We start from the raw sequence: 17,346 nt of genomic DNA on the forward strand, positions 1-17,346 counted from the left end.
TTGAGGTTTTGTGTTTCGAGACATTTCCTCATATTTCATCAATTGCTTTTATTTATGAATTTAGCTACAAATATGCCCTTAAAACTATAGTTACAACTCTTAAAATACCAACAAAGTAATAACAAAGTCTATTTAAGCCCGAAAAAGGTGTAAAAGTCGATAAAAATATTCCACAGCCGACTTGGAACACAAAACCTCGTTTTCGCGCCGCCTCTTCCCTCTCGCTCGCTCATGTGTCACATTCGTTTCATTGGAAACTTCTTGTCAACACGAGAGGGTTTATCATATCGCTGCGTAGTTATTCCGTTAAAATCGAGCCATATACCGAGCCGCGTATTAACCTTTGTTTTCTTCGCAACATAGTCTTCTGCGCCAGTGTGCGTAAAGACTAGACTTGGAATTGTCGTTCAGGAGTTCATTAAAATACAAATCAATTAACTCGTCAAAAATATCTGTGATTTAACTATAGAAAATGAATTTTTTGCTTGCACTTATCGGGATCCTGGCCGTGAGCGCCTCGGCATTCGGCACACAATGTGAGTGTTTTTATTTTTTCTTTGTTCTTCAAATTAAGAATTGACAAATTCGAATGACATTGCATTTAAATCGATTTTATTATGACAGGAAGAAGTATGTTTCTAAATTTGAAATAAGCTTTTTTATGATTATATAGCAAATCTTATGACAAAGCAGTAACATCGATTTTGCTTTGACAAGAAGAGCTTCGAATTTTAAATGCGCTGTCATTCTGATATTTTTCTTATTTTTTATTTTAATACAGGGTAAAATGTAAAAGTTACGTAAGTCACGATTTTAATTTTACAATTTGAATGCGACAATTGATTTTAATTATAAAAAAACAAGTACATATTTTTTGTCTACCCACAAATATGTCTCATCTTTCCTTTTAAAAAAATGGTTCCAATAATATCTATATCTTCCCTCAACCCATAGATAATAAAAGTTGTTTATTTTCACAAAAGAAACCCCAATAAATGTCACTGAGTATTGATCTAGATATAACTTATGTACCCACAAAGGAAATAATGTAAGGCATTTATTGATTAGAATATGCATTGTAATAATATTTAAAATTAGCAATAAAATGGCTACAAATTTATTAATATTGGAGTGTCCATGGATTTAAAATTGGTGCTTAACTTTACTTACAAATAAGTTAATCTTTTCTACAAGATAAAGGTACTAGTATCTTTCCTATACTTCTACAGGATAAATAATAGAATTGTCTGGATAAAAAGGGATAATTTGAGGCATATAATCCCTGTTCTAAGGCCAGGAGGCCTACCACCTTTTAAAAACCATCATAGTTCATGAAAGTTTTATTTCCTCCTTAAAACAGTAAAATATTCCGTCATACACAGTTGAACAAACCTAAACCATTATTAATTTTTCGCTTATCCATTGTATAAAACCAACTGAAATTGTCATATTTTGCTTAAAAAGTTATATTTCCTGCAAAAAAGTAAATCTATGATTAAAATAATATTGTTTTAAGAGATGGTAACCTCCCTGATGAGACAGTATAGGAGAACCACATTTATTTATTCAATTTAGATCATTTATTCAATTCATAATGAAGTTTTATGTTTTTTTTGTTATATATACTTAATAAAGATAAAGTTAATATAATTTTATTGTTATATATGTCATATAATAACTGTGTGACATCAGAAAATTAAAATCAAGTACATTATCCAGAAAAACACTTTTAAAATGCCTAAAAGTTACATACTGCACTTAACTGCGTAGTTTTGCAAATTAAATAAAAAGCATACTTACATGAAAATTTGGTGAATTATTACAATTGCCACGATAATGTATCAATGTGAGAGATGTAATATGGCTAACCAACTGACTGTATTAACGGGCAGTCTTTATCAATGTTTATTATATCTGGTTAATAAGGTTATCTGTTGCAATGCACGCAGATTAAACACATGATTGGTAATGAAAAACAGATGTTTTTAAATATTTACAATGAATTTAGGGTAGATAAAGGTATATATCTCGTTAAAGTAATTTGCAATACGTTTATTAATTATTATTAATTAACCTGTTGATCTACTTACCTATTCTGTGTTGCTAATGAGTGGTTGGCGTTGTTCCTAAACTCCTGATTTCCAGCAGCTGGGTAACTGACGGTAATCTGTTCAATTGTAGGTTATACTTTATTATTCGCGCATAGCATGTTCCAGTATCCTTCCTTACGCTTCAGCACCTTAAAAATTAAACTACATATAATACAAGGTTAAATTAAATACTCTAATAGAACTTAGATAAAAGATATACTAACTTTTCGTTTAACATACTCGTTCTTACTCGTAATCGTAATTTTCTTAATATTAGTTCACTTTTGTAACACAAAACGGCACTTATTGAGCATCACAATGTTTATAGTAGGGTAATATAAAATTAATAAAAAAAAAGGGTAGAAGAATTTTTTCTTTTTTTCTCCCGTTTACAACACTTGGCACGATGTATACTGCACAGCCTTCCGAGCAACGTTCGCATACGGTCCGGGCTGAAAATCAGTTGCCGAGATCCAATCTCGGTTTTTTTCTGAGCTCCGGAACCTTTTTCACAGACTTTAGCTGCAACACTCGATTATGTATTTTGTTTGTTTTTATTTTTTAATTTACTTTATTATTTTCAGTTTTTTTTTTTTTTATATATTGTGTAATTTTATTTCTTAAGAAAATTTAGTCAATAAGTTCATAATTTAAGTTTGTGTTTCCATATGTGTATTTTTGGATTTCATTGTTTATTGTGTGTTATAACTTGTTGTTGTTGCTTAAGTTCTTGAAATAAATAATCTATCTATCTATCTATCTATCATGTTTAAGTACCTTGTTTGTGAAGGTGGTAGAACCCTTTGTGGTTTGACTTTGGTGGTGCCACCGCCACACCTATTTCTACCTAATAACAGCAGTGTTAGGCGCTGCTGTGTTCCGGTTTGAAGGGTGTGGTAAGGGAGACAGACTTTCCTGAGGCGTTCCAGCTTTGTCTTCAGGGGTAGCGCATCTGTGGCCGACCTCAGGTAGGAATATCTAATCCTATCTGAGGTTGATTACAGATGTCCATGGGCAGCAGTAGCTTACCATCAGGTGGACTGCATGCTCGTCTGCTACTCCTATATTATATAAAAAAAAATTTAAAAAAACTATTTGTGGTTCACTTTTGAAGGCAGCATTGCCTATTTCTGACGAATAACAGCAGTTTTGTGTTGTTACCGGAAACAACTGTTTCTGCCTAATAACAGCAGTGTTTAGTGCTGTTTGACCAGTGTGGGTGAGGGAGACATAATTATACATGGCATTCCAGCTTCATGTGTATTACTCTGGCCTATCAAGTGACGGACTACTTGTTGTTCTGGGGTGGTGATGTGAAATGAGGGGTGACAGCCCTAGCCTAAGTTGATCTAATTTAAAAAATTACATTACATACAACACATTGTTGTAGATATTTGGAGGCTCCCATGGCATGGCAAACCCCTGCCCCCTCTCCCTTCCCTCTTAGTCGCTTGTCAGGCCTATCTTAGGCCTTAACTCTTAAACAATAATTGTAATGAGAAGCTATTGCTACGAATGTGATTGTTTTTTATAATATGGTAGCAGGCGAGCTTGCAGTCCACCTGATGGTAAGTGGCTACTGCCGCCCTAAGACATGTGTAATCAACCCCAGATAGGATTAGATATTTCTACCTTAGGCCGGCCACAGATGCGCCGCTACCCCTGAGGACTAAGCTGGAACGCCTCGGAAAAGTATATCTCCCCTACCACACTTTAAACCAGAACACAGCAGCGCTTAACACTGCTGTTATAACAGAAATAGGTGTGGCGGTGGTGCCGCCGGAGTCGAACCACAGAGGGTTCGAACACCTTCACAATATTTACTGTGAGAGGGTTTACATCCATCCATTGATAATTGTTATTTTAGCGACAGTTCGAGGTAACCCAGTATCCAGGACAAAGCTACATAGGTTTTATTTGGATATTTTTCAATTGTGAACCAATTTATATTTTTATGGTAATAAATAAAAAAAGGTGGTTTTCTAGGCTTCCCCTGAGGACTAAGCTGGTATGTTTTAATTTGAATGAAATAAAGACTAAATGTTAAGTCAAAATGAAGATATTTTTAATGTAAAGAATTCGATTTAGTACTTTTGGCTTTTTGTGACCCATTTCCAGTCAACAAATCATCAATTTATTGTAGATTCTTTTGACTATTCGTTTATTTTATTACAATATACTTAAACTAAATTTAAAACAAATAGAAATAAAAATATTTACAGTAATTAAAAAATAACTAAAACTATAATAAATAAAATAAATGAGCCAGATCGCTGCCCCGCGGTAGTGTACCCAAGACGCTAGCAGCATTACCTCGTTCGTATTGCCAAACTTATTTGTTGACCGAGGTAAGCTCCAGCTCTTGGGTCACCAGAGGTCTCAATCAAGCGCGAAGACAATTCTTTATAAAATTGCTTCGCTTCTGGTCCCCACGGTCCCATCGTCTCAACTGCGAAGGGCACAAATATATAATTCTGTGAAATAGCAGCATATTTGCGCCGCTTGACAGCCTCCGCAGATTCGGCCGCCGCTCCAGTTCATCTATTTGTAACAAATTTGTAGTGTATGTTGCTATTGTCTCAAATAAAAGAAATTCTTTTTTTCTTTCTTTTTTCAAGTACATTTATATTTCCATAGTAACAGTAGTATTGAGTATCATAAATAACTTGTGCAAGGTATAAGTAGGGGAACTACAATTTATACCATAATTACTACAAGTAAAGAACATTATAATAAAATACTAAACGTAACACAAAGAACATTATAATAAAATAGATTATTTCTTTATCTAACAAGAAGTAATTAAAAGACACTTAATTGGTATACTTACATTAGATATAGTTAATTCCTTTTGGAAAAGATATTGTCGAGTTTCAATTGATTTTCCTTATCCTTTCAACAGTTAGTACCATTGTAATTATGTTTTAAGAAACTTTATTCTCAAAGAATTACAAGAAATTCACTTACATGTACATATTTGGTAATTCTAAATCACAATTTAGGTGCATTTCAGCATACACATCTTAAATATATATATATATAACTCAAAGGTGACTGACTGACATAGTGATCTATCAGCGCACAGTCCAAACCACTGGACGGATCGGGCTGAAATTTGGCATGCAGGTAGATGTTATGACGTAGGCATCCGCTAAGAAAGGATTTTGATCAATTCTACCCCCAAGGGGATGAAATAGGGAATGAAAGTTTGTATAAATCTTCATAGTTAATAATATTACTTTGTAACGAGCGAAGCCGCGGGCAAAAGCTCGTTTATTATATTTAGTAGCAAGACATTTTCTCGTAAGTAGTATTAAAACAATTCTTATTAAAGGTACACAGATTTACATTATTCCAATTGTTACTAATAAGGTGGGTAAATGCTAAAAAGCTGTTACTACTGTACGTATCAGGCGGTTAGTAATGAGTCTACTGATCTAAACCAACTAGTAATTGGTTTTACATAACCATGTGTGGCTTTTGAAACTCGTCAATAGATGCCGCTTTCTGAATCACGCTATCGAAGTTTTCTCAACATCTTGCATATATACAAGCTCCGAACTGAGACTGTTGGAGCATGGCCACTCCCAAGGGGTGATCAACTAGCCCACAGGGAAATCTTCCCTTGCTAATTGATGTGATTCCATTGCCGAACATGATTTAATTTAAATCATCGTAAAAGGAGGTAGAACCATAATGGTTTGATTGGGGAGGTATAGTTCGCGTAAAACTGCTAGTCCGCTCTGAAGTTGCGAGCAAGTGTAGCGATACAATTTATTATGGCGACGCGATTCATTTCTATATTCAGAGCGGACTAGCAGTATTACGCGAACTATACCTCCCCGATAGAAGACTGAGTCTATGAAACTAAACCTACTTAATATATTTTGGACATGAAATAAAATATTTTATTGCGTAATTATGTTGATTGCAATTACATGCAACATAATTTAAGAACTTGTTGGTATATATTTATTAGTACAACAGTTATTATTTATGGTTATTGAGTTCTTACATGTGATAGCAATTTAAAGAGTAACTGTTTGCTTTGCAATAGTGTTTGTTATCAAGAGATATACTATCTAACACACAGCATTTTCATAATTTAACCCTTTGTGGATGGTAGAACCCTTGGTGGTACGACTCCGGCGGCACCACCGCCACACCTATTTCTAAGTAGCTATTTCTAAGCAGTGTTGCTGTGTTCTGGTTTGAAGTAATAAGAGTAAACTTCAGTAATAAAAGTAAAAAATTAACCAACCCCACTATTAAGGGTGGTTCGGTACTTGTCAATGATGTCGGGATGTCGTCGGATTCCCACCTAAATACCTGTCATTCTAACAGAGTTCAATATGACGCATAAACAATCCTTTATTTATGCTCGTAATTCTCAACAATAGTTTCTTTGTTTTATACATTTTGTGCGAACCTTTCTCAGAAATATTTAAAACGTGTGTCCATTTGACAACAGATGATTAATTTATGTTTGAATGCAGATAAAATCTTTGTTGTTGTATTTTTCAAAATGGGCCCAAAACATTCGTAAAATTAAAGTTTAGTTCTAAGTTGCTGTGAACTCAAAAGTGACCAAAAAATGCGTATAAGTCAGCGAAAACACACAAAATTTATTTGAAACTAGTTTTAGCCAGCGGCTTCGCCCGCGTTTAAAAGAAAATAATATAACATACTAACATACATAAAACTGAAAATTCGTACCTTCATTGAAATGACAGTGGCGCCATCTGGCGAAAATTGTTCGTACCAACTCTGAAATCTTCGTGAGCTTATGGACAACAACTGTGCTAAAGATCATCACTTGATCAAATGCATAGTTTACGATTCAATCCTTACTAATATCGATTAAAATAATTGACTTTGGTCCAAAAGATCGATTCTCCGATTAATCGATCTTAAATCGCCATCCCTAGTTCCCGTGGGATTTCCGGGATAAAAACTATCCTATGTCCTTTCTCGTGTCCCAGACTATCTTTGTACAAAATTTCATTAAAATCGTTTCAGTGGTTTAGGCGTGAAGAAGAGACAACCAGACAGACAAACAGACAGTTACTTGCAGATTTATAATATTAGTAAGGATTAGTAAGGATAAAAGCAATCTGCGGTCATTAGCATTGTTTTTGCGTATTTCTTGTTTCTAGGCATATTAAAAGCATAGATTGGTACTTATCTATGATTGAAAAAATGAACTTCAATATTTAGATTGAAAGTAAATCGATCTTTTGTGACTTGAGATGTAAATGAGTATCACGACAAATCACGTATACTTTATCTAGAACAACTCGAGCTGAAGGTTAGATAAGATAAATACGAAAAAATGTGTTGCAATAAAACTTAAATTATTTTAATATACAAGTATTCACGTTGACATATATAATTCGTAAATGTTGACATTGTTTCAGGAATTACAAAGTTTTTCTAAATAGTCCATTGAATTGTTATAATTTATGATTAGCGTGCAAAAGACAGGATGCCATTTAATATTTTGGGTATCAAAAGAGGTGTGTTCTAAAACTGCTTTTCGGTTCGCAACTTTTGTCCCTCAGCCGCCATCATGAAAAATGGGTGCAAATCGGTTTCCCGCGCCATGAGGTTAATTATTCGTCGCATATATTTTTTTAAGAACAATTACCGTCTCAAATTGAATTATCCACGACTTTGGTTTTATAACTTTTTGTCGTAGAACCAAAAATAACAAAATTATTAACAAAAGATCAAAATTAAGGAACAAATTTCGTTTTTAACACGCTTTTATTTGCTTGACCTGTGTGTTTATGTAACGGAATCTTTGAACTCGATTTTTGCTCACTTTGAACGGTCCGATTAATTTATTTTTTTAACAATTATCAAGAAAAGATGACAGTACACGATTTAAATAATTTTATCCCATTCACCTCATCAGGATCGTCAATTAATCAGAATCAGGATTAACGAGTTTCCTTGCGTCTTTAGCGTGGTTTTTAGTTTTTAAACTACAATTATATAACTATTGTTCTTTTTTTATTTTTGGTAGCTCGCTCCTAGATGTCGCTAAGGGATCAACAGCAACACTCTGACTCTATAACTTAAGACACTTGCGCAATTATACTTTAGATTACATAGGTACAAATCATTGATTATTTTGCTTATTTCAAGAAAACGCCAGCAAAATTCCTATCTATAATAGTTATACACAATTTGATATATAAAATTTACTTTCATTAGTGAACATTATCAAGTCCATGTTAATTGTTTCGTCATATGAGACAATTAATATTAGTAGGCGTTCTGACAAACATATGTTATCTTCGACCAACAATATGAGTACTTATTATACTGTTGATCGAAGCAAATTGTTATAAATGTCGTTAGTAGGTATACCTATATTACTTGGTCTAGTTAAAATACACTCACACACTCAGAATCACACATACGTACGTAATACAGTATTTATTTATTAACTTATGTTACAATGTTTTATAAATCTACACTACATTATTCATAAAAAACATATTTACAATACATATATCAAAACTATATTTATGTACATATATACAAAAAAGGGGGAATAAAAACAAAAAATATTATAAATAAAAATACTAATTCAACACTTAGAAAAGGTTCATTCACATTGACAGGCATAGAGCGTGTCAGACACGTGTCGTGGCAAAGTATTCTCCTATATAGTGTATTGAAGTAAATTACCGTAACACAACACAGACACGGCCCGTGCCTGTCAATATATTGTATAGAACTATAGAAAATAATTATGTCTGTCACGGGCCCTGTCAGACACGTTTAATATTTTCTTTAGTATAGGAGTAGCAAACGAGCATGCAGTCCACCTGATGGTAAGCGGCTACTGCCGCCCATGGACATCTGTAATCAACCCCAGATAGGATGAGATAATCCTACCCGGTCGGCCACAGATGCGCCGCTACCCCTGAGGACTAAGCTGGAACGCCTGAAAAAGTATGTCTCCCTTACCACACATCAAACTAGAACACAGCAGCGCTACACTGCTGTTATAACAGAAATAGGTGTGGCGGTGGTACCGGAGTCGAACCACAAAGGGTTTAATAATATTAATGAAGACATTATACATTATTGAATATATTAATATAGACCTATGGATAAATAAGGCCTTACGCTGCAAAACTTTGCTAGTTCATGTTTAGCTCAAAAATTGATAATTAATTGCAAAATACCTAAGTCAGTACATAATATAGGAAAAATATGCTTCACTCCTAATTTGCACACAAAGTATTTTTTTTTTTCAATTTGCTTACGTCATAGTTCAATGTCCAGTAGTCAATGACAAAATGGCTGATTGCCATCTAGGCAATATGTTTTTATTATTGTGCAACTTTATTTAGGCGTTTGTATGTTAAGTGGTACAGATCTGGTAAGGCAAGTGCCGCCCATGGATATCTGTAATTAACCCTAGATTTGATTTCCTGAGGTTGGCAACACCCACAGATGCGTCGCTATTCCTTAGGATTAGTTGAAACGTTCGGTTCTACCACACCTTTGCAACACTGCTGTTTGTCATCTACCCATTACTGTCCCACTGCTGGGCCTCTCAGAATGAGAAAAATTAGGCCATAGTCCACCGCGCTGGCCAAGTGCGTATTGGTAGACTTCACATACCTTTGATTTTTTATATAAATCTCTCAGGTATGCAGGTTTCCTCACGATGTTTTCCTTCCCCATTTTAAGCATGTGATAATTAATTTCTAATACGCACATAACTTTGAAACATCTGAGGTGAACCTCACGTTCGAGAGGCCGAGTTTCAAAACCATTAGGTTTCTAAACAATAAACCACTACTGTTTTAGGCAGTTATAGGTGTGGTTATATAGAAAAAGTCTACCCTTGCTACCCAAGGGCCAATTAGTAACCTTCACACACATTTGTGAACTTTTTTTACAGAACATTCAGGCGTATAAGTTTACCGCGATGTTTTTCTTCACCGTTACAGAATGTGATAATTAATTTGTAATACGCTCAAAGCATCTAAAATATAATAAATGCGGAAGAATAAATGATGGATATGAATAAAAATACAATATAAATATAAATGTGTAATTCTTTTGTTACGAATTAAACGCAATAGGCAATTTAAAATGGCGACGTTGGCGCATTTACTTTGTATATAAAATAATAACAAGTTTTAGTCAAGGTAATAAGTATATTTGGCATTGTACACACATACAGGGCCGGATTTAGAGGTTTGGAGGCCCTGGGAAATGAGTGTTGGTCCCTAATTATTTTCTGATAAAAAAAATCAATCTTATTCCGCTTTAAAATTTGACTGGCAACCATAGATTAGTAAAGATTACTCACTCCTAACAAGAAAATTACTATACCCAGTTTTGAGAATTGAAATAGTTGCGCAAAAAAGTTTTGCCACGTCTCCGTGCTAAAATGTCCCTAAAATATTTGAAATAATTATTTATTTACTATGTAAATTACGCAGTTTTAGTTATTTATTCGTAAATTTTCTCCAAAACTGTTTTTATTTGTCAAGAATTAAAAAAAAGAACTTACTAATAAGCCATTTGTGGCTTCATTCAATTTCAAGGCGGCGAAGTATCTTTACTAATCTATGCTGGCAACAAATAACTTGGTTCAAACTGTATAGAAAAACATACACTTCTTTCCTAGTGTTATTAAATAAAAAGTTTGGTGAACCAGAACACAGCGGCGCTTAAATACTGCTGTTATTAGGCAGATAAATTTGGATATTTTTTTCTCGATGCTGGGGCCCCGTCTTATGGAGACCGTAGGGCGGTAACCCCGTCTGACTTCTGTAAGAATACGATATCATCGTAGTACAAACAGTACTCGATACTAATAGATAATATTTGTTGAGATTTAATGATTTAATATGAAGTTAATTATATACTTGTTAATATTTTAGAAGATAGAGGAAAAAATAGACTATATTCATTTCTTTGGTTTTGATTTGTCAAAGAAATAATAAATATAATTGGATTTCGAAGTTTATTTCATAAAATTTGAGCGGATCTTTTACTTCTAAATCCGGCCCTGTGTGCAAGCTTAATGCCAAATAATTTAATGACACTAAAAGATTATAACAATATATAATTATGTTCTGGTTACAATGATGTAGGCGTGTAAACAAATTGAATACGATAAAAAGATTACTCAAAAGCACATTGTTTAATACAATGCTCCTAATGAACAAGTGATTTGGATTATTTTCGTTTCATTGTTTGATAGTCAGTTCTGTTTTATAAGTCATTTGTTTAAATATTTTAATCAAACAGGAATACAAGCAATACAGATGGCAAGAGGTCATTGCCGCCTATGGACATCTGTAATCAACTCTTTATAGAACACCCACCACCACCTTTTAAAACCATCATAGTTCAGGAAGTTTTACTTCAATATTGCATCAACATTATTTTGTTTCGTAACACGACCTCCTTAAAACAGTATTGTTCTACTAGTTTTTGCCCGCGGCTTCGCCTGCGTTTAAAAGAAAATAATATAACGTACTAACAAACAAACTGAAAATTCGTACTTGATCAAATGCATAGTTTACGATACAATCCTTACTAATATCGATTAAAATATTATAAAAGATGTTTTGGGTCCAAAAGATCGATTCTGCGATCGATCGATCTTAGATCGCCATCCCTAGTTCCCGTGGGATTTCCGGGATAAAAACTATCCTATGTCCTGTCTCAAACCATATTTGTACAAAATTTCAATAAAATCGGTTCAGTGGTTTGGGCGTGACAACTAAACAGACAGACAGACAGACAGAGTTACTTTCAGATTTATAATATTAGTAAGGATTAGTAAGGATTCCTGCCGTGTACATCACACGGCAGGAAAGGAATGAGTAATTTGTCTATTCCTTATCAAAGATGAAACGAGACATGGAAACTAGTGTCATCTCTTTTGCACCACGGTCTTAATTGCATTCCGTCATACGCAGTTGAACAAACTTAAACCCTTATTCATTTTTCGCTTATCCATTGTATATAACTTAGTGAAATTGTCATATTATGCTTTAAAATTTAAATTTCCTGAAAAAAAAAGAATGAATAATTTCGACCGACATCCTGTCTAGCGTTTATTACAGACGGGCGGTAGTAGCCTCTTACTATGAGGTGGACTGCATGCTCGTCTGCTACTCCTATATTATTAACAAAAAATACTAAAAATAAAGCATAAATGAAAATTTAGTGGTATGGATCTTGGCCAATGGGCATGATGACAAATTTTGAACTCCCCTTCTATAATGTAGGTACATGTCTACTGATTACAAAAATAGTATTATTTCGGCAATCAATTCAATATTAACGGAAATATTGGCATTTTTAAAACAAAATTTGAAATAAGCGCGAAAACGCTCACGGGTGTCATGGCGTCCGCGAGTGACGTCACGCTTCGATATCCCATAGAAAAGTTCAAGCAATACGGTGACACGCCAAAAAAATGACGTCATTTCGCCCCGATTAGCGTTATACTAGCGACTGCAGTATTTTATACTTTTATTTTATTGAAAATATAACGAAACCTAATTTTTTTATTAAAACTGGGCTATTTTTGAGAATGCTTTCAACATATTGTTTTTAATTAAATCATTTATTCTTCGATTTTTCAATACTGTCATCATGCCTATCAAAAATCCTATTAAAAATCCCAAAAGTATAACGTCTTCATGCTAACATTTTTCCTCATCCGGCATTTTTTTTTGCTATCCTCATTCCATTTTCATTTACAGGCAATGTCGGGCACCAAGAAATCCCGGATGAATGGATCACTATGACGTCAGGATGCCTCAGGAGTGTGCGTCTCCAGATCCAGATGGAAGTTGGCGCGTCCATCCAGTACCTGGCTATGGGTGCCCACTTCTCTAAGGATGGGGTATGTATCAGAGAACAAGTTGAAGAAGCCTTTGTGGTTCATCCCTGGCACCACTTTCTGCTTAATAACAGCAGTGTTAAGCGCTGCTGTGTTCTGGTTTGAAGTGTGGTGAGGGAGACATACTTTTCCGAGGCGTTCCAGCTAGGGTAGCCATGACTGTGACTGACCTCTGCTAGAACTCTAATTCTACCTGTATTACAGATGTCCACCGGCTGGAGTTGCCACTAATTGGATTCCTCAAATAACTTTATTTTTTATAATATAGGAGTAGCAGACGAGCATACAGTCCACCTCGTAGTAAGTGGCTACTGCCGCCCATGGACATCTGTAATCAACCCCAGATAGGATTAGATATTCCTACCTGAGGTCGCCACAGATGCGCCGCTACCCCTGAGGACTAAGCTGGAACGCCTCGAAAAAGTCTGTCTCCCTTACCACACCCTTCAAACCGGAACACAGCAGCGCCTAACACTGCTGTTATTAGGTAGAAATAGGTGTGGCGGTGGTACCGCTGGAGTCGAAGCACAAAGGGTTCTACCACCTTCAAGATTTCCTGGATTTAATTTTTATTGCGCGGCACCCTAATTCTTTTTCTAATTTTAATATATATGTTTATAAGTCGCGCATATACAATGAGGGAACGTGAATGAGGGATGTTATTTAGCCATTACAAAGTACAAACAGATACTCCAAATTCATTTATATGTTTCTATTTTACAACTTAATGTATGAGTTATAAGTTGCACATTCCTAGGGTGACAGCGACATGTGATAGATATAATTTATTGTATACTTTTTATAGAAAAACTATCTTACATATAAAATTCTCGTGTCACAATGTTAGTTCCCGAACTCCTCCGAGACGGATTTACCGATATTTTCACCAAATTTTATATACATTCAGTAGGTCGAGAATCGGCTACTATCTATTTTTCATACCCGTTATAAGGGTTGTTCACCCTTAACATTTTTTTATTGACAACACAAAGTTTGTCGGGTCAGCTAGTATTATTATAAATATTTGTTCAGATCAACCGGCCAGGATTCGCGAAGCTGTTCTTCGACGCCAGCTCTGAGGAGAGGGAGCACGCGATGAAGCTGATCGAGTATCTACTGATGAGGGGCGAGCTCACCACGAACATCACCTCTCTGATCACCATCCGGGTGAGTGCCTTGTAATCTTATGTGGGTAGGTACTCGCCGAATATACACGAATAGGCCACGCGCGATCGCAGCATAGAATTGGGGGGGAGGTCTAAGGGGATAATTAAACCACGTTTTACCACGCTTTTATTAGCTTGGGTTGTATGTATGTATGTATGTAACGGAATTTATGAACTCTTTTTTTACTCACTTTAAACGGACCGATTAATATAAAATTGTGAACGATTGTCAAGAACCGATGACAATATACGATATAATAATTTTATCCCATTCCCTTCATCAGGATCGTCAGGAATCTGGATTAACGATTTTCCTTTTGCGATTTTAGCGTGGTTTTTAGTTTTTAAACTATAGTAATTATTTCTAATGTATGTCGTAGTATTTATTGTAAAGTCGCGGGTGGTAAAAGTGAGATCGAATCGCCCGGTAACCGACCCCAAGAAGGGCGGCGGTATATGTGGCCGCATACCGTCGTACACACTAGATGGTTTGGCGAATTTTATACTCACCGGGGTAGAGCCGGACGGGGCAAGATGCTTAGAGGACTCCAGTTGCGTTCCTTTGGAGATCCCGGAGTCGGTTTTGTATTAAAATTCGCATTAAAACCCCCCCCCCGGGGGGGTTTTAATGCGGTACAAATACAAATACAAAAGTCTTTATTTGTAGAATAAGGTGCATACATTGGTGTTACAGTCAAAAAATTTCGCTCATTCTGCCATAAATGGCGTACAAATATAAATATAAGTAAGAATCCCACATAACCCCGTGTTGCTCCCACGACACCGGGTACCTTTTGAAGGTTCCCTCGTAAAAAAGGCTCTACTCTCACATACAGGACCCTAAAATCAACCTTTTTCAGGCCCCAGAAAGCAAGTCCTGGGACAGCGGCCAGCAAGCCCTGGAACATGCGCTGAAGATGGAGACAGCTGTCACCAAGAGCATCAGGAATGTGATCGTCAACTGTGAACATGACAGGGAAGCCACCGAGAAGACCAACAATGATTATCATGTGAGTTTCATGACATTTTGACAGATTCTGAACAAGCTATTTAGAAAATATGAACTGTTTTGTTGTTTAAAAAAAAAAAACAAGTACTGAGTATGTATTATAAGTATAATGTTTGAAGGTAGAATTTTCTGTGGTTCGACACCGGCGGCACCACAACACCTATTTCTGTTATAACAGCAGTGTAACGCTGCTGTGTTCTGGTTTGAGGTGTGGTAAGGAAGACTTTTCTGAGGCGTTCCAGCTTAGACATCAGAGGTAACAGAACATTTGAGGCTGATTTCAGGTAGAAATTTAATCCTATCTGGGGTTGATTATAGATGTACATATGACAGTAGTCAGTTACCATCAGGTAAACTGCATGCTTGTCTGCTACTTCTATATTAAATAAAATTAAAATAAAAACGTTGGATTTATGAGGCAGAAATATATGAGGTGTTAAAAAAATTAATAATATTTTTTTGCAGCTCGTGGATTACCTGACGGGTGAGTTCCTGGAAGAACAGTACAAGGGACAACGTGACCTCGCCGGAAAGGCCTCCACTCTTAAGAAGATGATGGACCGTCATGGCGCCCTCGGAGAGTTCATCTTCGATAAGAAACTTCTTGGCATGGACATATAAAATCCTTTGCCTTAAATTAAAATTATAACTTATCTGTATCGTTAGTTTAGTGTCACTTGTCAAATTAAAATAAAAAGTTATCGAGTTTTGGCGGGAGTTTTTAATCTATACCAATAAATCATGATTTAATTGTTTATCTGTGGTGTTAAAATATTGGCGGCAATATTTTATCTGTACACAAAAATGCGTATCCATTTATATTAAGTTTTTATTTTAATATATTATTTAATTTTCTACCAATTACTGTTATAAATGTAGAATCCTTATTTTACCAAGAACAATTTAATTAAATACAGCAATTATAGAAATAATAAATTTTAAATTTTCTTTTTTTTTTCAATATGTCAATGACAGGTGTCAATTTATCTTATAAGTTGCGAGTCACAACTTGTTTTTATCATTTATCATTACGTACGTAGGTTACTGTTTAAAATTTCATTTAATAAATGCCATATCTTTTTTATTTCTTTTTTACATTGCAGTACATTTTTTTTGCGATTGATCATAGACAAACCATTTTTTTTTCAAATTTATCTATTTTTTGTTATTATAAAAACGTTACACGTACAAAAATCATGTGTTTTTTATTTAATTTTCTCCACTATGTAATTATAACTAGAAAGTCAAAAATAAATACGTAGAAAATATTACTTGGACTATTATTTTACTATTTCCTCTCTAAAAAGAGAAAACTTTTGATGTGAAACATCTATAGCCGCACGTAAAACCGATTTCTGGCGTGGCGACGCATGCCATGCGCAATCGAATCAATAAATAGTCATCGTTATCTGGAAAAAAATCGTAATATTTTATTTTATCATTATGACATATTTAGTTCCTATCACAATATGTTCTTTTCTGCATATTACTTTTACAAAATAATGTCGATGTTTCACATCTGCCAGGCGTCCCGTGACGGCTCACATTTTTTTTAAATATATTTTTAAATGCATTATTTATTAAAACTGTAAAAAAATTAAAAAATATATTATAAACGACCATAGTGAACGAAACATACTGTTGTGTACACATAAAGACACTAGTCCGCGTAAAACTGTTAGTCCGCTCTGAATATAGAAATGAATCGCGTCGCCATAGCTAATTGGCTACTTGACACTTTTTGGGAAACTGTTTTAATGAATTCATATACGTATTATATATGCCTTTCATTGATCATTTTTTCGAAAAAAGGGCTATTTATTAATAAAAAACATATTTTTATTACGGTAAACGGAACGTTACGCCAAAACAGGCGGCCAAGTGTCATTTCGTAGCGTGACGTCAACACATTGAAAATATAGAAATAAACTTCGACGCTACACATACTTCAGGGGAAATCTTGGGAATTATTTAAGTTTTATTAGTACAATTGCAAGAATGTCAAATTACAAGGCGTGTGCAGTGACGATGTGTTCAAGTACGATCGCTAAATATCTTAACAAATTTGCTTATACAAGTTCCTAAACCCAAATCTCATAAACGTTAAAGAACTTGCAGATTCTTATATGTTTAAATCCTCTGTTTGCAAGCAATGACATTTTATACTATCTATGTAAGAGAAGT

At 34.9% G+C, this 17,346-nt stretch overlaps 1 protein-coding gene across 1 annotated transcript; it reads left to right on the top strand.

The window, feature by feature from the left end:
- Positions 1-64: 64 nt before the first annotated feature.
- Fer1HCH (ferritin 1 heavy chain) lies at positions 65-16,430 on the top strand. The gene is made up of 5 exons (XM_073087116.1): positions 65-536; positions 12,848-12,990; positions 14,020-14,154; positions 15,014-15,163; positions 15,628-16,430. The coding sequence occupies exons 1-5, from the start codon at positions 473-475 to the stop codon at positions 15,781-15,783; spliced, it is 648 nt and encodes a 215-aa protein (XP_072943217.1). The 5' UTR covers positions 65-472; the 3' UTR covers positions 15,784-16,430.
- Positions 16,431-17,346: the final 916 nt, after the last annotated feature.

The sequence above is a fragment of the Epargyreus clarus genome, unplaced genomic scaffold, assembly GCF_041222505.1.
Source record: "Epargyreus clarus isolate Ecla_fem2 unplaced genomic scaffold, WU_Ecla_fem_2.2 ptg000025l, whole genome shotgun sequence".
Lineage (NCBI taxonomy): Eukaryota > Metazoa > Arthropoda > Insecta > Lepidoptera > Hesperiidae > Epargyreus > Epargyreus clarus.